General features: G+C 39.9%; 2 protein-coding genes across 10 annotated transcripts in view; one reads left to right on the forward strand and one right to left on the reverse strand.

The window, feature by feature from the left end:
- The window catches only part of CLCN3 (chloride voltage-gated channel 3), a 59,961-nt gene extending 44,885 nt beyond the window's left edge, over positions 1 to 15,076 (forward strand). For 2 of the 9 annotated variants that reach the window (XM_041480042.1, XM_041480044.1), the window contains 4 exons: positions 4,007 to 4,193; positions 5,487 to 5,885; positions 7,708 to 7,924; positions 10,244 to 11,923. In XM_041480042.1, coding sequence (XP_041335976.1) covers positions 4,007 to 4,193; positions 5,487 to 5,885; positions 7,708 to 7,924; positions 10,244 to 10,349 — 909 coding nt within the window. In that variant the 3' untranslated portion in view covers positions 10,350 to 11,923. Of the gene's footprint in view, positions 1 to 4,006; positions 4,194 to 5,486; positions 5,886 to 7,707; positions 7,925 to 10,243; positions 11,925 to 11,979 lie in introns of those variants that run through there. The other 7 variants (XM_041480043.1, XM_041480045.1, XM_041480048.1 and 4 more) reach the window with 6 other exon arrangements.
- A 2,003-nt stretch (positions 15,077 to 17,079) lies between these two features.
- LOC121360358 (histone PARylation factor 1) lies at positions 17,080 to 25,822 on the reverse strand. Its single transcript, XM_041480141.1, has 8 exons — positions 25,400 to 25,822; positions 24,473 to 24,632; positions 22,385 to 22,571; positions 21,803 to 21,901; positions 20,611 to 20,761; positions 19,807 to 19,894; positions 19,039 to 19,211; positions 17,080 to 17,335 (listed from the first exon to the last, which is right to left on the reverse strand). The coding sequence occupies exons 1-8, from the start codon at positions 25,820 to 25,822 to the stop codon at positions 17,204 to 17,206; spliced, it is 1,413 nt and encodes a 470-aa protein (XP_041336075.1). The 3' UTR covers positions 17,080 to 17,203.
- Between the last annotated feature and the right edge of the window lie 694 nt (positions 25,823 to 26,516).

Consider the following 26,516-nt stretch of genomic DNA (forward strand, 5'->3'; position numbering starts at 1 on the left):
CAGTAGCTCTCTTATCTTCTCTGTGATCATTTAATTATTGCCTTTCTCATTTCCCATCTCTCAAAGCTAGAAGCTTTGTTTATTTTTTTTCATGTTATTTCTTTTAAAAAAAGGTCTTTTTACTTTTGGTTAGTAAGCAAGTCCTGTAGTAAACAGTAATAATTTTAATTAATTTCAGAATAGCCCTTTGTTCAGCTGAATAGAAATGTGCTAAATGCAGTAGGGAGCATAACTGTGTGGATGGATGTCTATGGGCCTGATTCAGCAATAAGGGATGATTCTAAAATTTTCAAGAGCAAAGTTTGAGCATAATCACTCAGATTCCCTAGTCTTCCTGTTACTTGGAAAAAGGACAGACTGTACCCTTTACACTACTCTTAGCTGGTAATTCTTATACCCACTCTCCTCGTTGTTCACGTAAATCTAATTACCACAGATGTTAAAGGGAGACGATGATTTCTTCTGCTCTATTTTCTAGTATTGCACCCTGTGATGAGAAAGTGGGCTTCATTCATGTGACTGTAATGGAAATTTCATCTCCATTACAAGCAGCATAATTTCTCTTTTTCCCAGTTGTTTCATAGACCTGTTTTGAAGGTGGCTACAGCTTCTCCGCAGTCTGTGGCTGTTTTCTGAGTGATGATGTATAACTGTCATGCCTTCATCATTTTCTGTCCTGTCAGGCTCCCTTATTTTTTTTTTTTTACAAGTACATCGTAATTAAATGTGTCTTAATGAAAACTTCCTGCAGAATGTTCACTAAGCAAGATTTGTGTTTCAATTTGCCTTAACTTTTCAGTGTAAGTTGCTTTTCCATGTAACAACATGCATAAAAAACCACTTCCTTTCTGTAAGGGTGTTTGATCATTGGAATATGCTGTGCAGAGAACATCCTTGAAAGTACTCATAACCTGACTGGTTGCAAGCCTGAGCAACCTGCTGAGGGTGACCCTGCTTGAGCAGGGGTAGATGATCTGGAGCTGTCATCTTCAACCTCGACTATTCTGTAACTGATAGAACAATGACATCATGTTGTGTTTCTCATGTTTCGATATTTTAGAAGATGTGGCAGGTTGTTATTTGAAGTTATGTTCTACACGTTGGTTGGTGGGTGAGAGGAATCTTAGAGTATGTATTTCAAAAGCTAGTCTTCCTTAGGTCCATAATTCAGGCAGTGTTGTGTGATGTGACCGCTTCAATCTGTTTAGTTTTGTATTCACTTACTGGGTTTCATTTATATCTGGGACATTACTTTACCATTCACATGTTGATGTGCATCTGCCTCTTCTGTATGGGACTGTCACCACAAGGTCACACTGCATATTAGATAGAATTCACTGCTTTACAGAATGGGAGAGCTTATACTTCATTTGAGTTTGGTTCATTTTATCAGAACTTCAGCATGTGGAAATATTTTTGTGAAGTTGTGAGAATACATTTATTACTTTGCCAGTAGGCAAGGAGTCACGTTGCTGTCATTGATGGAATTGTGCTACATGAATTTCTTGGAAGCTTTAAAGCATGTGGTTAGTTAGAATGTCAGCCAGGATCTGGAGAAGAGGATGTTATTTAATGATATTCATTTGCTTTAGGCTTTCTCTATAAAAGAAGCAAATTCAAAATAGAAGAAAAAAAAAAAAAAGAGAAGAAATAATATTACACTGTCATTTAAATCATTATAAAGGATCCTCTGGGCTCTCCAGGCCTGTTCCTGGAGCTGTAGCCATCTGCAAACACACATCTTCCCCACAGGAACTGCTTTCCTGTGAGGTGAGCAAAGCTACTCAGCTGCTGCCAGTGGGGCCAAGTGATTCCTGCTGCTAGTACTGCTGTGGACATGCATTACCAGGAGGCTGATATGGCAGGGGTTTGGCATTGTTTTGGTTTGTTTTGGTGTTTTGTTTTTTTCTTTCTTTCATGCTTTTGTACCTATACTGTCCTGCTTATTATCAGTAGAGTCATTACTATGTCTAAGTGCTGATCACAGGTGGAAAGGAGTTACAGTTTTGCCTCAGAACATCACTGGTACACAACTGCACTACCAAAGAAGTGGAAAGTTGTGCCTGTATCCTAATCCTTGCTTCTTCCAAAGACAACACATGTGACACAGAACAAATCTTTTCCTCTGGAGTGAAATCTGGGCTTGCTCAAAAGCAAGCCCCAGAGCAGAGGAAAAACTTAGCTGTTTCCCTTGCTGCTTCTCTGGAAAGATTCCTCTCCCCTTTGTGATTCACAGGCTTATGCAAACAAATGGACCTGTAAAATCATAATTACAGTTAGACTTGTAACCATTATCTGCATATGATGGAAAGAAGAGAAGGAGCTAGTGCATAAAAGTTATATTACCAAAGGACCAGAAATAATTTGGATGCAATTTCCACATGGAGACTGTATTTCTGTTGCATACTGCTAGCACAGGAGGATCTGAGGCAGTTTCAAAGTTTATTTAGTTACTTTTATATTGGAAATATGGGATTTTTTCAGGGTACTGTTGTATTGTTCACCAAGAAAGAATTTCACTCAGGAAAAAAAAAAAATATTGTAGCAGTTAGGAAGGGGCTTAGATGCATAATTAATTGTGGGAAATAACAGTAGTGGTATAAATGCACAATTTGAATACTAGACTAAAAGGATAGCATTGAATATTACCTCTACAAACACTGAAATATTAATAATCGGTAATTCGGAATAGGAATTAAGGATTATTAAACTTTTTCTCAAAACCCATGCTGCTGTCTGTTTAACACAAAGTTTGTTTTTCCTTGGTTTGTTGGTTAGAAATTATCTTTTATAGACAAAATATAAAGGAAAAATAATTATAAGCTTTGTTTGCTTTTCCTTAGTTTGTTGTTAAAAATCTTCTTTGCAACCATAAATACAGGCAAAATATAATGATACTAACAACAACAACAATTCTGAAATACATTTCTGCACCAGCTATTGAATACCACAGCAAAAATCTGTGGTTTGGAATTCCACAATACTTAAATTTCACAGCTGTACGGTACAAGAAAAATTGAGATGTGTCCTGTGACAGCAGGAATGCAATATTTAATTGTTATTTCAACAAGATGGGATGGGGTGTATTTAGACAAAGTACAAATTCTACTCCTTTTTATAGTCACATCTGTACTTCAGTCACAGTATAAAATATTTTGATGTTAACAACTTCTGTGAGGAGAAACAGCAGGCATTTACAGTTTAATGAGACATTTAGGTACCAGTATCTTTTTGGAAAGATTGGCTTCATAAGAAGAAAAGATGCACAACAGTTTCTTTATATGAAACTGGTGATAAAAGCAAGTTTACAGGAATATTTTACTAAGCCATGGTTGTGTGACAAGGCTTTAGTTAGTAGCAGAAAAACATTTTAAGTAACTAAACTGACAGTAAGAGCTTCTTTCTTCTTTAACCTTCTCTGTTACCTACTTTTCGTGGTGGGGATTATCTTGCCTTTTTCTCATTTGGTTTGTTTAGCATTCTATATATACTCATTTCTACAGGAAACAGCAATAACAGTACAAAGCCTCTTTTAAAACTCACCTGTTTAGTTAATTTATAGCAGTGTCAGGAAGCAGTTTAGGAAGGCAGTCCTGTTTAGTAAGTGAATGTTGACTCTGAGGAACATGAGGGAATAAGGGAGACAGGAAATGAAAAGGAACTCTTTCCAGTATGATTAGCACAGCTCACACTGGACATGCACATGGTAGAGAATTGTGCTATTGGCACTGAGTCTAGTTCTTGGTCCTGTATTGGTGGTAGATTTTCTCTTAAACAGAGTAAGATACAAACAAACATGTTCATAAAATGGTTTCTGCTAATCAGATCAATCAGAGATATCAATAGAATTCTGTCTACTAACCTTCCAGTGTCACTTTACATGGTTTTAACCTGACAGTTTGAGCGTTTGCATCTCCTTCAGAAAAAAAAAATACAAAAAAATCCTTTTAAGTGATGTGCCAGGTATGTTCCCAGCAGCATGACAACAGTTCTGTTTTTGTTGCAGGTTCCATCTGGGTTGTTCATACCTAGTATGGCAATTGGAGCAATAGCAGGAAGGATTGTAGGAATTGCAGTGGAGCAGCTGGCTTACTACCATCATGACTGGTTCATTTTCAAGGAGTGGTGTGAAGTTGGAGCTGACTGTATTACACCTGGTCTTTATGCCATGGTTGGTGCTGCTGCATGCTTAGGTAAATAAAATATAACAAAAATGTATCTAATGTCTTCATATAGCAAAATAATTATTTAAAAATGAAAGGAGATATAAACTTGTGCAGTTTTGGAACACCTGTTTATAGGATCTTCCCTCCAGAATAATACATTCATATCTCTACACAAGACCCTCAAATCCTTGTGATATGAGAAATAATGTAAAATCAAAACTGATGAGAAATATGAAAATTTTAGTAGTGTTAGCTTTCTCTTTTTGGTATCAATAGATGTCATCACTACATTGGTCAGAGAAATCAGTTCCTTGAAATGTATGAAGTAGAGCATTTGCAGTATCAAGTACAGTTAAAATTATTAGAAGGAAGTGGTGTGATCAGCTACCATATCTACATGAATTGCAAAAAATTGTTCTTGGAATTCATTATCCAAACAAAAGTTTCAGAAGTGTGTAAGGCATTTTTAACAAGTCTAATTGTTGAAAACCAGCTTCATGGAAAGAGGCTTAAATTGGGGACCTAACCTTGTCCTCATTTATAACTTGGTGTTCTTAGAAATTAAACTTAAAAGCTGTTAGGACTAATTCTGCAAGAAGTAGAATTTTTCTTTAAGGAAAAGTGATTGGGCAATCAAACTGTGATACAAATTTAGGTTTTGGAGAGGTTGTTCTGGTTTTTAATAGTGCAAATTGAATCACTCTTGAATGAATTGAAAGACAGTTCATATTCTTTTATTGAATGAAGATATGGCATCAGAAACATTGGCAGAAAAAATTATTTGAAATAGTAACAAAAGAGAAATATAATCCAGGCCTGTCTTCTGATGTCCAAGAAAGAGATTTCTTTTCATCAGCTCATAATTCTGTTTAGCTTTTATGATTAAACAAAAGCATTAAATTCCTAATCCTTTGGACAACATAGCTATTGATTTGCTGCCTATGACATTTTTGTGTTAGTTCCATTCTTTTTTCAAATTCTTGCATTACTGGATGTCCTTGCACTTCACAGTACTTTTAACCCTGATGTGGTATGGAGATATACACAGTTTTATTCTTAGTTTACATTAAATAACTGTACATATTTTCCAATTCCCTTTATTACCTCCATTTCTGTGAATTTTCCCTAAAACCCTCTTTTTCACTTCTAGAAGTTTTGTGTTAATTTTCTGTCTGCATCTGTTGGTATTAAGCAGAAGGATGTTTGTCAGATGACCTTTCATGTCAAAGTTCTGTCTGTAGGTCTCAACAGGAAGGCAGAAAATTCTAAAATCATTGTTATCTGATTCTCATATGTTCCTGGCTATCATTTTCCTTGCAGGTGGTGTGACAAGGATGACTGTGTCCCTGGTAGTTATTGTCTTTGAGCTAACAGGAGGGCTGGAATATATTGTGCCCCTAATGGCTGCAGTCATGACCAGTAAGTGGGTAGGAGATGCCTTTGGTAGGGAAGGCATCTATGAAGCACACATCCGACTGAATGGGTATCCTTTCTTGGATGCAAAGGAAGAATTCACTCACACAACTCTGGCTGCTGATGTGATGAGGCCTCGGAGGAGCGACCCACCTTTAGCAGTTCTGACGCAGGATAATATGACTGTCGAAGACATAGAGAACTTGATCAACGAAACCAGCTATAATGGTTTTCCTGTTATTATGTCAAAGGAATCTCAGAGACTTGTGGGTTTTGCTCTAAGAAGAGATTTAACTATTGCAATAGGTAATTAACTTTCAGTATCGCATTTTTATGTACACCAATTTAAATTGTTTTATGTTATTTTATATTTAAAATAGAATTTACTCTGTACGTTTCTAAACTTCAGGTTGATTTAACTACATGATAATATATCTTCAGTAGCAGGCTCTGAAATTAAGAAAATCCTCATCTCTTTGTCTCTTGTAAAAGCAAAAGTTGTCATACTCCAGTGGGTCAAAACATTATCTAATCTGGTATTTTTTTAGTTTTTTGAGGCTTTTGATAGCATCCAATTTCCTCGAGTAATGCTGTAGTAACATTCTTCTTCAAAATTGAGTAATTCTCATTTTTGACCATCAGTATTCTGTGAGAATTACTGTCCAAGTAATTTTTAAATGTATATCCTATTTCTAACAGTGTGTTATTTACTTTTGTTATAACAAGGTTGTATTATGGAGAGATAAGTACAATGTTAATTATTTTAGGTTTATATATTTCAATCTGTTTTTGTAATGAGAAATTTGTCCCTGGGCACATGAGCACACAAGCCCTGTTTGGGACATCTCTTTCCGGTGAATATTAGTGCTTGTGTGATACTTGTGACAATGCTCTGTGCACTGGCAAGAAAAATTCTGTGGATTTTGAGGCTACTATCATAACCAAAGGAGGAAACACGCTGTTATGTAAGAAAATGTTACAAAACTGTAACATTTAGTGCGTGAAATAAGTGATGGAAGTTGCATCTTAAACTACTTTTTTTTAATACATATCTCTTAAACAAAGACACTTGAGAAAGGGACACAAGTCTCCAGAAACTTTTTTAAAACATGTTTTGTGAACATAATACTGTTTACTTCAGTCAGATTTTTGCCTGTGGTTATACTACTGTGTATACCATGGTATTACGTTACATAGGATGTATATGAATGTACAAAGCTTGGAAATTCTTACTGACGCCATACTGGTTTAAATTTGCATTTCCTTGAGTAAATGGGGGATTCGCAGAACATTCTTCTTAGAAAATGCTTTCACAGGTGAGACTCATTTCAGCTGCTGAGATTATACAGTGAAAGTTGCTTAGTCTTGGGTTCTATCTGTCTTCAGAGTCATTGTGCCCTGGCAGCCAGGAGGGCCAAGTGTGTCCTGGGGGCATCAGGCACAGCATCCCCAGCCAGGCAAGGGATGGGATTGTCCTGCTCTGTTCTGCACTGGGGCAGCCTTGCCTCAAATCCTGTGTGCAGTTTTCGGTGCCAGATTATCAGAGGGTTATAAAGCCATTAGAGATCATCCAAAGGAGAGACACAAGGACAGTGGAGGGCCTTGATGGGAAGCTGTAAGAGAAGTGGCTGAGGTCACTTGGTCTGTTCAGCCTGGAGAAGACTGAGGGGAGACCTCACTGCAGTTGCAACTTTCTCCTGAGGGCAAGAGGAGGGGCAGGCACTGATCTCTTCTCTATGGGGCCCACTGAGAAGACCTGAGGGAATGGCCTGAAGTTGTACTGAGGGAGGTTTAGGTTGCATATTAGGAAAAGGTTCAGGGGGCTGTCAGTTGAGACTGGCTTTTCCCTGGCAGTTTCTTCAGGAGCTGAGTAGTTTGTTTTTTAGCCTTTCCACCTCTTTTAGTAAATTTGAGTGAGAAAATTAGTTGAATAATGACTAAAGCTGAATGGCAAATGGCTTTTGTGATTTTTGCAAAACCACTTCCTGGGGATAAAGCAGTGGCTGTGCAAATATATGCGACAGTGTGGTATTGTTGATTGAGCTGTATGTCTGCATTAACATCTTACTCCAGGAATGTAAATTCTTCCTCCTCTGCTGTTTTTTCCCCTTCCCTGTCTTTCTTAAAGAAAGTGCTAGAAAGAAGCAGGAGGGGATTGTTGGCAGTTCCAGGGTATGTTTTGCCCAGCATACCCCATCGCTTCCAGCAGAAAGCCCTCGACCTTTGAAGCTCAGAAGCATACTTGATATGAGCCCTTTCACCGTGACAGACCACACACCAATGGAAATAGTGGTGGATATTTTCCGGAAGCTGGGTCTGAGGCAGTGCCTTGTAACACACAATGGGTGAGTAAAGTGGCAGCAATGCTGTGTATTTCTTTAGATACAGTAATTTTCACTTCCAGGATCAGAGTATTTGAACCAGGATCTACACCAGGATCATGGTATTTGAAGCTGTAAGTTTGGTATTGCAGCTGAGGACCCCAGCTGTTCATTAAGAACGGGCTGTGCTGTAGTACCTCTCTGAAATTCTTATGCCTTCCCTGTATTCCAAGTAGGCAGGCAGATGATTACAGTCATTTTATGATGTTCTGTTAAAAATTTACTGCCATTCAGCAAGCTTGGTCTGTGCAAATTGTTTGTGGAGGAGACACAACTTGTCTTGCAGAAATTTAGTCTTGTGTGCTGCAGAGTCTAAGGCCTGTATTTCCTGGTTATCTGTTGTCCGGCAACATGCAATATATCAGCAGTTACTGAACATCTACAAATACTGGGTTCAAAAAGAGTAAAGGAGAAAATGATCTAGTCAGTATCTCTTCTTCTGGAGTCTAGTGATGGCGATTACCACCAAGCTTTGTTTTTTTGGAGTACTAACAACTAAACTGCTGCTAGTTCTGGAACTTCAATCTGCAACTTTTGTTTCTACAATTCAAAATATTTCAGGAAAGTAGCTTTAAGTTTTAGAATGTTTGTAAATGAGACTGTTGGGAGTTGTCTTGTGATTATCTACTAAGTAAATCAGCCCCCGGCATGGAAACTAAATGTTCATTGTAATTGCCTCTTATCTTAACTGCTCCTTGTTTTTTTTACATGATCTTTTTCTGTGCAGCTGTTCCTTTAACATTCTGCTTTTCTTTATCTCTTGCATTAAACACTTGACATGCAACATTGAAGCTCCTACCACAGTATCTTGCTTTCCCTTTAGCAAGTCTTTTAAAGCACCCGGGGAGTGAAACATTGTCTGCTCATTCACGTTTAGGGTTGATCAATGTCCTTGGGACAAGAAGTCTGAAATGCTTGGGACTTTTAGTTTTTCTGTGGGCAAAAGGTCTGCTGCTATATGTGGTGAATATTTAGATATTTCATTGGTTTCCAAGTTGGGTTTTTTTCAGATGTATTTTAAAACAAATTTATTTAAATGTTCTCCTCTCTGTTTTTTTGGTGGTTTTATTTTTTTCCTTCAATGCATCTCTGTATGGAATGGCAAGTAGTGTTTCCAGAAGCCTTTCTCTGGTAGGGAAAGAACATAATGATCTGACACTGACACTTAGAAGTTAGTGTGGGCATGCAGTTATTCTTGTTTTGGGGAGGGAAATTGGAATCTATAGAACTTGACTGAAAAATATTTACTATGATTTTTTTTTTCATAGTTTCTGTTGTGGTTGAGTGCTCAAGCATTGATGTTGATGCTAAAATCTTCTCTAAAGAAAGCTTGATTGTGCAAAGCTATGTCAAGCTCTACTATAAATTTTAAACCATTTTATGATAAAGTAGCAGGAATGGCTTTAATATTTATTTTATCCTACTTCAGTTTACAAATTTGTGACATTCCACAAGCACACTGTCCGTTACAAGAAGAGCAGATCATAAATACTAGTAGTGATGGTGTTTAGCCATGGCATATAGCATTGTAGACATCAAGGACTATTTTATATTTTGGCTGGCAGATTTCCTGCCAACTGAATATACATACTTATTTAAAGATTTGCATCAACATACTGGTTCCAGTCCAGACTAGATTGTACAGAAATTGGTGCAGATGACAGAGAGAAGACTGAGCCTTACTCCTCCAAATTTGTACCAGAATATCCATTCCAGGGAGTTGCTCTTGATTTGTCCTGTCAAATTCAGACAAGAAATTTGTCTGAATTTCTCTGCTTCTAAGGACAGATAGCCCAGCTCTGTAGGGCAGCTTTGAATCTCAGTTGCTATGACTTTACAGAGTTATTACTTTGTTCATCTACTGTGGCTTGTTAAAATGTAAATAATTACATGTATATGTGAGGAGAAATAACTATTAAACGAAGGAAATACAAAGTAGATTTTAGTTTCAGTACCTTTAAAACCCAAAAATATGTGAATTTTGGGGTGAAGAGATAAAGTTTGCTACCCTGATGTGTACCTGATACAAGAAACATACTGCTCTGGCATGGCTGAAGAGCCAATTGTGTTCAGCATTTTGGGAGAAAAAGGAAAAAAAGCAAAATCTGGGAAAGGGTACGGACTTTCAAATAAATTCTCATTTAATTATCTCATTAGCTTTCCTGCCACCATTCTTTTTTTTTATTTTATTTTTAGTTTGCTCTAATCCTTTCTCATTATGATTAGAACTTTTTTTTTTCATTTGATTTCACACAGTTATTAGCATAACATAATCTGTTGCAGGATTGTCTTGGGGATCATCACAAAGAAGAACATATTAGAGCATCTCGAGCAACTAAAGCAGCACGTCGAACCCTTGGTGATTAGATATATCAGATCTCATAATTAGACACATTAGAAGTCAGGAAGCATGAAACTTGTGAACTGTTCAGGGCTTTTATGGTATCGGCTGAACAATGAAATCTTCTAATGCTCAAAATTTGTATTAAACATAAAACAACGTGCAAAATCCTTTTGTGGAAAAGAAGCTATAAATGTGAACATACTGTTAGTCACAACATTAAAGGAAAGTAAACAATAAACTTTCTGATACTTGTGTTGATGAGATCACATTGATCCAGCTGGTTGATCTCTTGAATTCCCCAGGTGGGAAGGCATGCAGCTAGGAATTCTTTTTCCCTGCCTAATGCAAATTAAGATTTTTGTATATGCCAATTTTTTCTCTGATTTGGACAGCTTTAAATAGCTGTTAAATAGCAAAGTATCACATCTTTTGAGAAGCAGAGATAAGCATGTTTTAATTGCATCATTAGATCTTCCCTGTAGTCCCCCTTTATTAACATGAATTTTTGAAAATATTATTTTTTAGCAAAGTCCTGTGATTTTATGTAAAGTCTGTGATTCTGCCGCTGTTACCTACAGCAGTCAGTGTAATCCTTTACAAAATGTGCAGTGATACCAGCCACCAAGTGGCCTGCTACCATGTTGACTGTTGACTTCAGAATCTAGATATGGTTTTAACCATGATGTTGTGAACTAACCCCTTAGACAGGTGGTACACTTTGTCTTAATTTGGACATGGGTTGCTAGTTCCATGTCTACTAAACATACCCACCATGTTTAGCTGCTTATGTGCAAAACATGCTAATTATGTTCTCATTTTATGCTAATATTTCACAAGTATTTCATGCGTCCTTTAATATGACAAATTGAAATGTACTAACCAGAATAACAAGGGCAGTAGCTCATTCATTCTGCTCTTTGCTTCTCTTGTGATATTATCCTTTTGGACAGTCTCACTCTATTTGATGTTTTGCAGTTATAGTTTTAAAAGATCCTGTCATAAGAGCACAGTATCTAAACTGGGAAATGAAAATTTTATTATTCACAGTTTATTTTTTTCTAAAGCCATGAACTCCAAGAACTAATTAACTGTTGTTTATTATACAAAAGTTTTGTGGCCAGTACAGTGTGCTCCTATGAATACATTCAATCTGAGCCAGTGTGTCAGACTGGAAGAATCCTTCTGGTTTAAAAAAGGAGGGAAGGGGAGTTTGATTTGCTTGATTTGGGGCCATCAAGCAGTACATCACTTCTGATGGCTAGGTTGGAACATGCCTCCCTTATGAGATGGGATCACTATCACTTCTTTTTCATACCTCTCTTTTCTTTGTACCCCTTTGTTACTTTTTTGTTGGCATATGCTAATGAAAATTTGATTTTTGTAGAAACAAAAAGTTAAATAAAAATTGTAATGGGCTCTACTTGTATGACTTGTATTTCATTAAAATGGACTACAGCTGTCAGAGACCATTTGATACAGTGTCTCAGCATTGCTGTGTTTTAGCAAACTGGTGGTTCCTTAACATTTTGATAAATAAAATGTTTGTTTAAATAAGAAAATCAGGCTGTTTACTTTTGCTCTATTCCTGTCAACAAAAAGGACTTGGCTACAGATTTGTTCTACTTCATTATTTTCCTGCTTGGATTAATATCAGTCTTCCATTTATGCTTTTCAGGCGCCTCCTTGGCATTATAACAAAAAAAGATATCCTCCGTCATATGGCCCAGACGGCAAACCAAGACCCCGCCTCCATAATGTTCAACTGAAACCCATAGCTGAGGAGAGAGAGGAAACGGAAGAGGAGGTTCATTTGTTGAATAGCACAACACTTTAGTCTGGGGAAAAATTCTAAAATCAGAGACGAGCTGGGTTTTTACGTAACAGTGCTGCTGGCAATCAGGAGTCAGTCTGGGGGAGCATGTGGCGAGGAGGAAGGCTGATGGGAGTGTGGGAAGGGAGAGCTGCTGTCCTGCACTGGATGCGTCCCGAGACATCAGGTCTGCCATGATAGTGCAGTGGGTGAGCCGTGCAAAGTGGTGCCATTCTCCAGCCCAGCCTGGTACTTCAGCATTGAAGAGATGTGTTATTAATCCCTGTTTCTGGAGGGATCATTCTGAATTGAGCCATCTTGTGGAGACTGAAAGGTCTTGCCCTTTTTACCATTGAAAACTGTTGTGTTAACTCATGAAACGTATTAACTATTACTCGTCACCTTTCTACATTCCAGAAGAGCTTTATTTCTCTCTCTCCTGAGCCGTAACAAAGCCTCTTTAAAATTGGTGTGCCCTTTTGAAGCAGTTGTTTCTCATATTGAGATGTACTGTGAGTTACTGAGGTGTGATCACAAGAAGGGAGGTTTTTCTTGTGCCATTCAATGTGTAAGTTCGTACATCACTAAATGCTTGGGGCAGTGCAGATCCACTGCAACAAAACCAGATTGAACAGGTAATACTTTTCAAGAACCACATGAGACTTCTTTCAACCCATGTGCTGTCATGATATGAGAAAACTAAAACCAGGTGAAACTAGTATTTTAAAGAAAGATACTGGTTTTGCTGCAGAAAATATCAATAATGTGACCTGGTCTTATGCAATTTTTGTATTATTGAACACACTATGATATATACCAATGTTGTGCAGTATAAGGAAAAATACTGCTATTCTACTAGTTTAAGAGCTGGAACAATTCTGTATACGTGTATCTGGTAAAAAAATGCATGCTTCAACACTGGAGATCTTTTCCCCCCCTGTAAAATTCGCGAATGGTCATTTTTATTTTTTCTTCTCCACAAAAGATGTTCCACTGCTGACATGGTAGGAAGAAATGTAACTCATAATTTGCACTAAATGTATATTATTTTTCTTGAAGTTTTACCATTCTTTATTTATATTTGTATGGATTAAAAAAAATCTATTAAATATGAATCAGTTAATATCTCACATAACTAATTACCTTTTTAATGTGATTTTATAGAATAATTCATAATCCTCTGCAAGTAACGGAGGATTAGCAAATGTTTACAGCTAGATGAAGGTTTTCAAGAAAATGGCTTCTTTATGATCCAACATACATACAAGATCATTTTCAAATGTAACTTTCACTGCCGTTACCTTGGATTTCCTTCTTTCTTTACTAACAGATAACTGGAACAGTAATAGTAGGGTTTTATTTAAAAAAAACCAAACCTGTAGGGTTTCAAAAGTAATAGGAGAAAGCAACTATTAGATTGCTTTTGACTCTTCTTTTCTCCCAAGTATATAAAGGTGTAAATTATATGTAGTCAAACCTGAGCAGCAGGGCAGAATTGAATCCAGTACTTGAAACTTTGGCAGGACTTTAAAATTCAGCAGCAACACACACACACTTGGAGAACTCATAGACCCCTAACTTCTTTACAGTACTTTGTTTTGTTTCCTATTCATTTTACCAGACCACCACCAGAACTGCATGCAGAGGAAAAATGACAATATGCTATAAGCCTAAATTAGGAAGGAAAAAAAACTAAATCTGGCTGACAAAAATAATGTTTTGTAATATGAGGTTGGATAGAATTTCTTTCTTTTAACAATTATGCTCACAAGACTGCAAAAATGGCAAGAACATAAACACTAAAAGTCTAACATAATAATCTTAAATATCTCTAAGGCATTCATCACAGTTACCTCAAACATCTTTATTCACGAAGTAGTTAGTATGATTTTATGTTAAGTAGAGTAACACAATGAACCAAAATTCTGGCACTTTAGCTGAGCTGCACAAAAATGGCTGTGCAGAAGTAAGTGCATTGTTGAATTTGAACTTATTTTTCTTAGAAAAAAACTGCCATCTACATTTTGTCATCTCAGTTCCAGTAGCAACTGGAACCAGTAGAAAGTGAAATGGGCCAGGGGGATCACAGTGATCAGGCCCTGTATTAAAAACAGGTTTGGAAATGAAACAGGGAATTGGGCTATGTAAAAATGGGAGCATGGCAACAACCAGCTGTACTCTTCCATGTGAAGTCAGTGCTAGTTGTTAAAAATTTGTTCTGTTAGATTACATAAGCTTGAAGAAGAGGAAGCTTCACAAAGAGCAGGATTAGGCCCATTTACAGAAGGCAGCTCTGGAAGTTGTCTCTGACACTGATTTCTGTTCTCTGATTTTCTTTTCTACAGTGGAAGAATACAAACTCACCACACATACAAAAATCATTTTAAATCAGTTTGAAATCTCTGCCATGTCTGGCGTTATTGTAAAACACTGCTGTGTGTACTGTATTAACTTGCACCTAATTCTAGAGACTGCTGTCTGAATTAAAATACAGTTCACACTCCCGCTGTGTTTCATTTCTGTGTGGATCCCGAGAGCTGCACGTAAATTGTGCATCTCTGTTTACTCTTAGCCTGCTAAGCTTTCCCTGTTGACATTTAAAATGTCTTCTGGTAAACATGCAGTAGAGGTTCTGTTAATGAAGTATGTGTGCCTGTGCTGTGCAACAAAAAATTTCTAATGTGAAATTTGCAGCGCCTTACTCAAATTACTAATTTAAAAACAAAAAAAAGGTGGTGGATGGGAGGGGGAAAGTGTCAGCATTTTTTTATTTTTTAAATCATTCAGATACTGGTTCATGAAGAATGCATTCTTTGTTAATCTGTGATGTTGCCTAGAGCTGTATTTAATATTGATCTTAATGTTTTTATTTATAATAGTGTGGTAGAACTGCATATCATTACAGTAAAAATTGTTATTACTGTGATGATTTAATCAAGCATTAAAAACTTCTGTATGACCATTTATTGTTCTGTCATGTTTTCTTATTGTTTTCACAAACAAGATTTGTGTTGATTTTTGCATTTATTTTCCCTAAGAGAAAATTAACAGCTGGGAATTTCACATACAAAACTAGTAAGAAGATTTGACAAAAAGAATGGAGTTTATGAGATGCAGTATTTGCATTGTCTAGCATTTGGATAAAAATTAGTAGCCAAATGTACCCCATCAAACTGATCTGCCTTAGGTGGGGTATTTTTCCAGAATAAACACTTAAGATTCTGTTTTAATTACAGAATTTAAACAAAATCCTTTTGATTTAAAATACTTAAAAATGGATGATCCTTTTATTGGCTGAAAACCATCTGTTGATGATGTACACGTCATAGAATGACTTGGCTTGGATGGGAGCCTAAAGATCACCTCATTCCAACCCTCCTGTCATGGACAGGGACACCTTCCATGAGACTGGTTGCTCAGAGCCCCACCCATTAAACACTTGGAGGGACAGGTACCACCCTTCTGGGCAACCCATTTCAATATTTCACCACTCATAATAAAAGTCTTCCCCCTATCTAGTCTGAATCTACTCTTTTTTAGTTAAAACCATTACCCCTTGTCCTAGCGTAGCAGGCCCAGCTAAAAAGTCCGTCTCAGTTTATTCATACACAGCACATCAGTCATGCTGCAGCTGCTCTAACAGATTTCCTCCATCAGGGGTTAATACATGAATATGGATGTCCAGTCTCAGGTCCTCATTTTTGCAGATCTAAGTTAATATTTAAGTAACAGTTAAAAAGCTGAATTTTTAAGGTCCCCTCCAACTCAAACCTTTCCATGATTCTACTGTTTTAGTACTTGTGTGATTTACAGGGCCTGTACAGTGTGATATTAAGGTCTCCTGTACTTGAAACAAAAAGGAGATAGAAATGAGATGGAAAAAACCTGGTTTTTACGTGCAAAAAACCTCTAGGCCTATGAATGAGTGTGTGTTCATCCGTGCTTGAGTAACTGGGACATTAATATGGTGAATGAAAGGGGTAAAGTTGTCAAATCTGCACTAGCAGCTGTGGCATGCGAGTACCCTGTGCATTTGAAACTCACAGTACTTTTGCAGCACTCTAACCTACATTGTACCTCCACTGCTCCCTTCTACCATGAAGTAACATGTAACTGACAATCCTTTGCTTAAAAGAGTAGGAATTGCTTACATTTTAGCATGGTGCTACTGGCCTATAATCTTTCAGTAGTAATTAGTATTGCTGTCATTAGTACTAATGTGAATTGCTACAGTGGAAGTCAAGTCACTGGATGGTGGCAGGGCTGTTGAGTAAGAGCCAATGTTATTTTCCATTGTTTTTGTTGCTTTAATAGTCAGAGAATAAACCTCCAAGTGCAGTAACAGAAACACAGAAGTGGGGACTAAGGACCTTGAAAGCAATTAATTTGCGCCTTGTACAAAATCACTTGGGTTTAATTTTAAAATATTTAAAACTGGAGATGGCTTCTTCTTATTAGCAAGGTAGCAACTGCAGTGGAATTCCTAATTTCTCTTGTAATGTCAGTTAGCATTTCCTTCATCCCATCAGTTTCCTCCCACCTGAACCAGCTCCAGCAGTGCAGGAACAGGGATAGTGCTTTGTCACAGAAGGGAATGCTGCAGTAAGGGAACGCTTTACCTGAGCGGTAGGACACAAGTGGAGAAATGGAGAAGGGCAGAACCATCACGTGGAGCAGGGACGTAGGGATCGGTTTGCATATGGCACAGGGCGGGTGGTGACGGAGCCCCAGCGGCTCCCTGCGATGCCCGCAGGAGCTCGGAGCGGCGCTGTGCAGCGGCCCCCGCTCGCCGTGCTGCCCTGGCGCAGCAGCCCCGGCCGGCTCCGGCTGCCGGGGCCTGCGGGGCAGGGCAGGCCGCCGTGTCGGCCCCACAGCCCCGCCCGTGCGCAGCTCCGCCCCGCAGCTCCTCAGCCCCGCTCCCCGTCCCGGGCCCGCCGTGCGCAGCCAGCAGCGGGAAGCAGCGCGTTCCTTAGAAAACCTTTACTGACCGAGGGGACACCGCCACCGAGTACAAAAAGACCCACAGACACACAGACAAGGCCGGTCCGGGCGCGCAGGGCCGCCCCCAGCCGCAGCCCCCGTTCCCGGCTCAGGGCGCCAGCCGATCCAGGCCCTCCTCCCGCCGGCTGCCCAGGTGCTGCTCGATGATTTCGGCAAAGAGGTTCCTCTTCAGCAGGGTGTACGCCAGAGGCAGCAGCTGGCCCACCGTCTTGTGGAAGTACTGCAGGAGAGAAGCGAAAACAAGAGCCACTCTCGGCCTCAGTGGCTTTGTTAATTCCGGGAGCGGCCCCACCTCCTGGCCCTGCCCCATTCACGCTGCGCCCTTCAACCCCTCCCAAAACGCCTGAGCACATCCTCATGCTGCACCTGTGACAGCCACAGCAAGGGCAGACAGGGTGCCCGAGCTGCCGCAGGGAGAGAAATCGAGTGTTGGCAGTGCAAGAAACGATGATCCCACTCACTACCGCATCCCAAGCTGGAGCCTGCAGGTGAAGTCCCCGGTCCTGTCACAGTCCCATGTCTTGTCCCACCCCACAGTTTGAGTGGATTACAGTGGTACTTACAGTAACCATTTAAGAACTTCAAATGTATAAACATCAGAGCATATTTAGCATTTACAATCATTACTGTACATGTAAGTCCATTGTATCTCTCAAACAAAGGGGATGATGCAAGTTCTCTACGTCTTGGGCTACAGATAAAGTGTCAGTGTTTCTCTGGCTCTGTAAGCAAAGGGACAGGAATGCTCCAGTCAGAACTGGAAAACGGCTCCAAGCAGGAGCTCCAAGACAGGCAGGGACCTAACTGAGCAAAACATGTGTGCAGCCACTGCTTCTTCCATTTACTAAACTAGAAGATGAAGGTTTCTAATGCTAGAAAACAGCTGCAAAGTTACAGGTGTTACAAGCTGCAGTATAAAACAGACAAGACACATGACAGTACTGTAAACACAGTTTTTCACTGCAGGACTTTGTCAGTGGTTAGTCTCATGTGCTGAGAAGCACAAAGCTTGGAAGATGAGTATTTGCTTCCACCTACTCAGAAAAATGGGAGTAACTGTTTCCTTCACTGCCCTTCCAGTTGTAGAAAAGTTTTAAGCAGCTGAATCAGCCTAGTCTCTGAAAGAAGGTTTCTAAATAAGCACATTTTCAGATACTGCACGGAACTTAAAGAGAGGAGGGCATGAAATCTAAGAAACACATTAGTAATTTAACAGTGAATGGCAAGAGCAGTCAGTTTTCATACATTTCAATGGCTAACTATTTTAACCAGTAATCAGCACAGCTCTTTTGGGCCTACATTTCGTATCGAAAAACTTATCTTTCCCATGATAGTCTGGATCACCACTTAGCCAATACTAGTTTTGCTAGAAGCAGCTGTTTTCTGGGGTGTTTCTATGATGATCCATTCATATGAGGTCGATGCTGAAACTTCATGTGTTATTTTCTAGCCACTGACCAATTACAGCCATGACCCATTTCATCAGCAGACCAGTAGCTAATACAGAACAAAAAGCATTAAGTATGAATTAACAGCACATGAAAATCAATCCCCTTACTGACAGGCAGCTCACCGGGCTTCTCATTCTTCCAGCTGGGGTCACTACAAGCATCAGGCTGTTTCTTGGTCTGGTTGAATATGGGTGCCTATACAAGTAGCTGGGAACAGGAGAATCCAGCTATTCAGTGTATTTGAATCTGGTATTTCACACTCTGCTTCTGGATTGCAGGATTGGGCCTTCATACACACAATTTTAAATTCAATATTGAATGATGTTGTGTGGCTTTTTAAGTCTTCATGAATTAAGAATATTCTCGTAGACCTCTACAATTCCTAGGGATAATTAATCTGCAGCAGAACAACTTCTAGCCCATGTATAAAATAATGCATGATTTCATGAAGTTTGATTGTTGTAGTACTCACGTGTGATCCATAGCAAAATAGGTCCATGCCCAGCTCGTACCCCATTCCATAATCACATTCATCATTAGCAAACTGAACAAAAGTCAGCATTTCTTGAATGGGTGCAAAGGCCTTCACTCTCTCCTCATCAGTCGGTGCATCAACAATGGCCTTGCAAATTTTTTTAAGATTAGCTGCAAAAAAACCAAAAGCAGATATTTAGATGCTTAAATAAAGAAATTTAATATTGCACAGAAGTATTCTGTGGCAAAACTATACCCATGTGCCACACTTACACATCATGTAAGTGGGCACACCCTGAACTGCTGGTGAAGCTTCCCCCTTTCCTTGGAAGCTCATTCTTGCCCCATGCCCATCCCTCTCAGCTCCTCACAAAGGGAGGCAAGCACTTGTGTGCTGAAGTTTCATCAAGACACTGATTCTGGTTAAAATGACACTGGAAGAAGAGGGTGGATAAGAAATAAACCCACACATCCCTGAATGTAGATCAGCTTTTTGCTCTACTTCCTGCATGGCTTTGACAATACAAAAGAAAAGATCATCTCAACTACTTCTTCAGGCATTCTCTTCTCAGATTTAGCATGTTTCACTGAGTCTCATCTGGTTCCTTTAATGACAATACTTTGAGGTCAAGTGTGATGGTTAGGACTTTTACATTTTACTCCCCTCAGTCAAATTTTTAAAGTAGAAAACATTAATGCAGTTTGTTTTTTACTGAGGGGTGTTTACTTCAAAAAAGCAGAGGGATATAGTAAACAGGATGTTTACCATTTGTTTCAGGAAGTTCTCTGTATCCAACATCATTTTTGTCTACAGGAACAACTAGGCCTGCTCCATGAAATGCTTTGGTCACCACCTGAATAGAGACAGAAAACGGAACATAGCACCCTAAGACAGTACTGTGACCTAAAAAAACCTCACCTCATTAAACACTAACACCTGACTGCTGGTGCTGAAACCTAACATGGTGTCCTGTCTCCAGGACATCAACTTAAGTTTCAAATTATATTGCAATTAATTTCAAGTACTGGAAGTTTGAAATAACTGGAAATGCCATTTCAGGGAAATTCTGAATTCTAGGAACCCTTGTAGTCACTTGTGTTACATTGTACCGTATTTTTTTAGTCCCCTCCTACCATAATTATTTTTAATAGGTAAGCAAAAAATCTCTATTATCATCCATATCATCCTTCATGGTCCTGTTTCTAACAGATCCAAGCCCACTATTTAGAACAATATTCCATTTAAAGTTTTCTCCATGGTGTCTATTTGTTCCAGTTTTTAGACTACTGTGCTTACTGAGGTTTTTTTTGGTGGTGGTTTGTTCTTGTTTAGTTTTTAATTGAATGCCAAGCTATGATTTACAAGAGTAGAGTGTTTTTATTAAATCCTATTATTTGGAACACACTTGTAGTAATCTTCCCTCTTGAAGTTTTATAGAGAGCTGATTACCTTTGGAAATTCCTAATGTAGTATCCTTACTGACTAAAAGAATGGAAAAACACAAACAGGAAGTAAATGAAAAAAATTTAACAGAACTTAGTTCTCTCCAGTAGATGAGGAAAGCCATACTTTCTTATCTCTCTGTTTCATCTTCAGCGTTTTCTGTTCCAGAGAATAACCCAGTTCTTTTGCTGTTCTTGTTAGCTTTTCATCTATGTCTTTCAAAATAGCATTTTTCTTTTTATCAGCCACTTCCTTAAGTTTTTTTGACAAAAATAATCTGCAAACAGATGAAACATGTCAAGAAAACAAAAAAAAAAAAAAAATTAATAGCCTTTTAAATGTTAAACCTCTAGATCTTAACAACAAAGATTAGCAGTCCTGTGTTTCTTTATATAGAGACTTGAAAATGCAAGCCTCTTAAGAGGAGGCAAGAAAATAGTTTGGCACATCTAGTACTTGGGCTTTTCTTATCTCTACCTGCACTACAATCTAGCTTATGCAATCTGCAGGTGCTTAAAGATCTCCCGGCCTCAGTAACTGTTCATCTTTCTATCTTAAGAATTCAGTTTGCTGTTCCCGTGCCATATACACCATTTGTCATCCAAGTCATGCACACAAATACATATTTATGAGCTTCCCCATGGTACTTTCAAAACAAATGTCCTTGTTTAACCCTGCAGTGCACAAGGGCTCTTTTGCAGAAGCCATTCTTCAGTCTGCTTTCACTGACTGACGTGTGTCTGTCCTTAGAGAGCTTTCCATTTTTAACTGGCAGGGATGAGGTCAGTTGTTTACATTCCTGACGCAGGAACATGTAAAGTTCCATGAATCAGACTGAACTACATATCCACATCAGTGTTATCTTGCCACAGGGCAGAAATGGTACTTCTTGTAGATATTAATTATATATAAAAAAAATTTATCTTTATGTAGACAAGAACAAGAGCCAGATGCTACTAATATACTATGATACTCAGATTTCCTTCGCCACTGTTTGAGATGGCCTTTCTCTACTTACAAAATTATTTTAACGTATCCAGTGCATATTTTTTCCAATTTAGAGCCTGTCACTGCCAATATATTTAAGGAATGATGTAGTTAACACTTATTTATTTTAGTTCTGAAAGGAAAACACTGTTAAAAAGCCTACAAAGGCTTCTGAGAGAATCTTAAAACTTGACAACAGGGACAGAAAGTAACTGAGGGTTTCTTAAGAAAGACATATAATAAGCTAGCTTCATTATTCCACATCCCACCTCCCAATTAACAATTTCTCTCTATTCTGTTCTTTGTAAATAAAAGTAAAGATAAACCTTACTTGACTGCAGCAAAGACATTATCACCGACTTGTGAAATCACACAACCCTTCTTCGCTTCATTTGCACCAACCCACACTGGGAGCTCATCTGGCACATCCCTATTGATGAAAAAGTACACACAAAATAGTCAAGCTATGTCCTATTTCAAAGTAAAACTAAATTTGCCTCCTCACTATGCTGCCATCTCCTTCAGAACTCCACTAAGAAATGCTCTTAGATCTAAAGCTCTAAAATCTTACAGCAAGCCTTGAAAAGAGCTTGCATCCATGCATGCAGAGAGAATACACATTTCCTTTTGGTAAATTGATTTTCTTCTCAGTATCATGGCAAAAGTTAAAGATTAGTGAGTGAAGGTGCTCTGGATGGCTGGAGGAGGTAGATTAATAAATATTTAGATCTAGTCTTCAACTCCTGTTCCTGCAAACTTCTTTAATAAAATGATAAAGCCACGTGTTAATGTCCTACTACAAAAAAAGAAAGATTCTTGCTTGGTGATAGCACACAAGTTATGTTTCATGGAAAAAGAGGACAAAAGCTACACATAGTTGTAGAGGAGCAAGAGCACACAGGAAACAAAATACCTGAAATATCCCATGTGATATTGTGTTCTGCTATCCCCAACAAGTATAGTCTGAAATTCTGGAGGATCATAGAAGAATCTCCAATGAAGATTGAAGTTCACATCTGTTGCTTTTGCTTTTTTGTGTTTTCCAGCAAGAATATCATATGGTCCAACCAGTTTAAGTCCAACACTTGACACAAGTGCATCTGAAAAGAAAACCACGAATCAGGTGCACGTCTAGACCAGGAAGTTCCGGTGTTGCTCAGGTATCAAGTTTCCATAAATTCAGTCGAACACTATTCACTAGACAAGGAAAGCTAAGAATTGTTTTGTCCAGATAAGTTTTTTTGAAGAGCTATTATTACACTTTAATAAAAAGAAGCCATCCAGCCCAGTCCAATGTCAGGATGGAGATCAGTGATGACAGTGTCCCTCAGGGCTCTGTACTGGGACCAATATTGTTCAATATTCATCTTTATCAATTACATAAGACTGGATCAGCAAACCTCAGCAAATCTGCAGGTGACACCAAGCTGAGGGGTGCAGATGCTCCTGAAGGATGGGATGCCATCCCAAAGGACGTGGACAAGCTCAAGTATTGGGCCCGTAGGAATCTCTTCCGGTTTAACAAGAGCAAGTGGTCTTGGAAAGCTCTGCACCTGGGTCAGGGCAAACCCTGGTATCAGCACAGGCTGGGGATGAACAGATGGAGAGCAGCCCTGCCCAGAAGGACTTGGGGGTGTTGGTGGCTGAGAGGCTGGACATGACTCGCCCATGAGCACTCCCAGCCCAGAACGCCAAACGTGTCCTAGGCTGCATCCAAGGCAGCATGGCCAGGGAGGGGATTCTCCCCTCTGCTCTGCTCAGACCCCACCTGCAGTGCTGCATCCAGGCGCAGGGTTGTCAGCACAGCAAAGTCATGTATCTGCTGGAGTGGGTCCAGAACAGGGTCATGAAGATGCTCAGAGGCCAAGAGCACCTCTCCTATAAAGATGGGCTGAGAGGGCTGGGAGTGTTCAGTCTGGAGAACAAAAGGCTCCAGGGACTTTACTGCAGCCTTTCAGTACTTTAGGTATTGAAGATAAGCACAAACATTTTAGCAGGGCCTGTAGCAAGAGGACAAGAGATAACGGTTCTTAACTAAAACAGGGTAGATTCAGACTAAATACAAGAAAAAAAAAAAGCGTTATGATACAGGTGGTAAAACATTGGGTACCCAGAGACACAGTGGATGACCTAGAAACATTTAAGGCTGGGCTGGACCCACCTCTGAGCAACCTAGCTCTGTTGAAGATGTCCCTGCTCAGTGTAGGGGGTTCGACTAGACCACCTTGAAAGATCCCTTCCAACCCAAACCATTCTGACTCTAAAAGACACAGTCATTTCTAGAGCACACAGGGATGCCACATTCTGTTACATAATAAACTTGAAGAGGTTGAAATCCAGATTTAGTAGTGCTTACACTGAGTTAAAGTCTTTTCAACTTCTCATCCCACCAGCGAGGAGGCTGTGGGTGCACAAGAAGCTGAGAAGGGATGCAGCTGGGACAGATGATCCCAGCTGACCAAAGGGATATTCCACAACATATGGCATCATGCTCAACAAGACCTGCATTCTTGGAGATGGCTGAACACCTGCTTGCACATAGGAGGTGGTGAATTAATTCCTTGTTTTGCGTTGCTTGTGGCTTTTGCTTTCCCTATTAAACTCTTCAGCTCAACCCCCATGTTTTCTCACTTTCGCCCTTTCAATTCTCTCTCACCAAGGGGGAGTGAACAAGTGCCTGTGTGGTGCTTAGTTGGTGACTGGGATTAAGCCATGACAGGTGAGGAAACTTGGGTTCCTCACTAAACATTTTAAATGCACCTGCGAGGAAAGCAGATTTAGACCACATTTACTTCCTTTATATTGCACAACTTCAGCAGTTACATTTTAGAAAGCTTGAAGTGTACATCTTGGCGATTATAGCCAGTGTTTTAGTTTACACTCATGCAAATATCCTCCATCTCAAGTGAAAAGCTGAAGCTTCATTAAAATGCATCTGACCAACTCTAGCTGGCCTGCTTTCAGGAGTAAAAGTTAGAAGAAGCAAAATTTAAAACCTCACCACTTGGTTTCTCAGGATCTAGTTCCTCACAAAACTTCCAAAACTGGTAGAAGTCCTCAGGCAGTCTAAGCCGATAGCATGTTTCTGCTTCTTGGCAAAGACTATCAGGAACATCTGCCTGGTTTGATCTTCTCTTCTTGACAGCTCCATTTTTTTCACTCTATAGATTAAAAAAAAAACCAAACAGAGTTAATTTAGCTGCTTTCTCTCAGCTCCACCAAAAGAGTCTACAAAGCTTTTATACTCATAGAGGAACAAGGATAAGATCCATTAGGACATGTTTGTTAGTTAAAGCAGCATATATATACAGCCTAGAACACCCGTTTTGGACAGAACCCATTAAAAGTGCAGTCTGACAAATGTACTAAACACGTCTGCAGTAGCAAACTGCTACTTTGATATTAATGGGTCAATATAGTCAACAGAAGCACTTCTGTTAGTTAATTAAGCAAAGCAGAAAGCAATCCTAAAGTTTAATCGAATTCTACATTGTTCTAAAATGACCATTTCCAAGCACACTGCGGACAGCATGCAATATGTTTATGTGTTTTTCAGACAGCTGAAAGTAGGACTATTTTGCCAAATTAATACAGCAAAAATTCTCTGGTCTCTACTATTTTAACTACTGCGCTATTCAATATCACAACTACTGCAGTTTTCGGTGCAGCATTTTAGAAGCAGCTTAGAAGTGGAGTTGCTTTTAAAAATTATGTTACGTGAGGTGAAGCAAGCTAGGAAATGATCCATAGAGACACACTCTACTGGGGCAGCAGCCTCAACCACCCCATTCCCACCTAAATCTCCATGAATTCGTAGGAAACGCTACTCCCTCATTTGGAAGAATATAAAAAATAAAATAAATAGATAAACAAGCAACAAGCTTTCTTTCTTGTTCTTAAGAGAGCATCCCTGAAGCAGGGCCGCTGCCAGGAAAGCCGGGTCGCGGCGCGTGTCCCCGTTCCCAGCGCGGTCCCGCCGGGATGATGCGGCGGCCGCTGGGCCCAGCGCACCTCGAGCGCGGCGGCCCCGCGGGACGGCCGGCGGAGGAGCGGGTAGAACGCGGGGCCCTGTGACTGTCCCCAAAGCCACCGAGCAAACCACAACGAGGGGCAAGGAAACAGAGGGCCGACACACAGCACCGGGCACCCGCGCAGGCCCGCGGCCCTCGGAGGCGAGTGCCCGCCGCCCCGGCCGCGTCCCGCCGCCCCCGCCCCACCTGCTCTGGAGCCGGGGGCGTGAGGGGCGCTGAGGGGCGGGGGCCGCCGGCACCCCCGGCTGTGGCGCCTCCGCCACAGCGGCGAGCCAGGGGGCAGCGACGGGGGACGACAAGCAGTGCGGTTCACCCCGCATGGCGAGTGTGGCTGGTGCTGGAGACAAGTCGGGAAGTCACCGCCATGTTCCCTCAGCGGTAGATACACCGTGTAGATACGCTTTCTAGGCTAATTTTTTAAAAAATCCTGCTTACGTGTACGTGCAAATTCCTATAATATGAGTTAGGGTGGTGTATTGGGATCACATAGAGGAGGAGATGACCTGAAATGTAATTATCTCCTTCAGAGATAAAGGCATAAGAGGGAGGAAGCATTACAGGTTTTCAGTACAAATGAGAAAAAAAAAAAAAAAAAGGGCCAATCCCCTAATCTTCTGCTTTAGCAGTTGACAGCTGCCAGGAATATAAAAGCAGCATCACAGCTTCTGTTCAATGAAAGAACCGAGGCGGCCGTGTGTAACATGCCACAAGTGGGACGCGTTCCTCACTTTAGAGCAGCCCATAATCACATTATGCAACATCCGCTTGCACTGCTCGAGTGCTTTGCATAGGAGAGGGCCTGCAAAACCAGCGGCACCGGAGGCGGCAGTGGGAAGCTGCTTATTTATAAACCTTCACTTTTTTTTGGTTCAGTGAGTGAGATCGCAGTGGGTTTATTTAAAGAAATTGTATGTGGTTAAGCTGCAGGAGTTGGTGAACTCACAGTGCCTACCAGAAATAAAGATGCACCTATGGCATAAATAAATACCATGAGATCTTTTTATCCTGCAGTCT

Source organism: Pyrgilauda ruficollis, unplaced genomic scaffold, assembly GCF_017590135.1.
Source record: "Pyrgilauda ruficollis isolate IOZ18807 unplaced genomic scaffold, ASM1759013v1 scaffold5, whole genome shotgun sequence".
Lineage (NCBI taxonomy): Eukaryota > Metazoa > Chordata > Aves > Passeriformes > Passeridae > Pyrgilauda > Pyrgilauda ruficollis.

Bases quoted from the DNA above. Each gene is read 5' to 3' on its own strand.
- LOC121360358 (XM_041480141.1), bottom strand. From the start codon at position 25,822: ATGCGGGGTGAACCGCACTGCTTGTCGTCCCCCGTCGCTGCCCCCTGG. The intron at 21,902-22,384 runs GTATTTTGTTTC...TTTCATCAATAG, and splicing joins TATCACATGGGATATTTCAG to GGATGTGCCAGATGAGCTCC. The intron at 19,212-19,806 runs GTAAACATCCTG...GTTTTTTTGCAG, and splicing joins AGAACTTCCTGAAACAAATG to CTAATCTTAAAAAAATTTGC.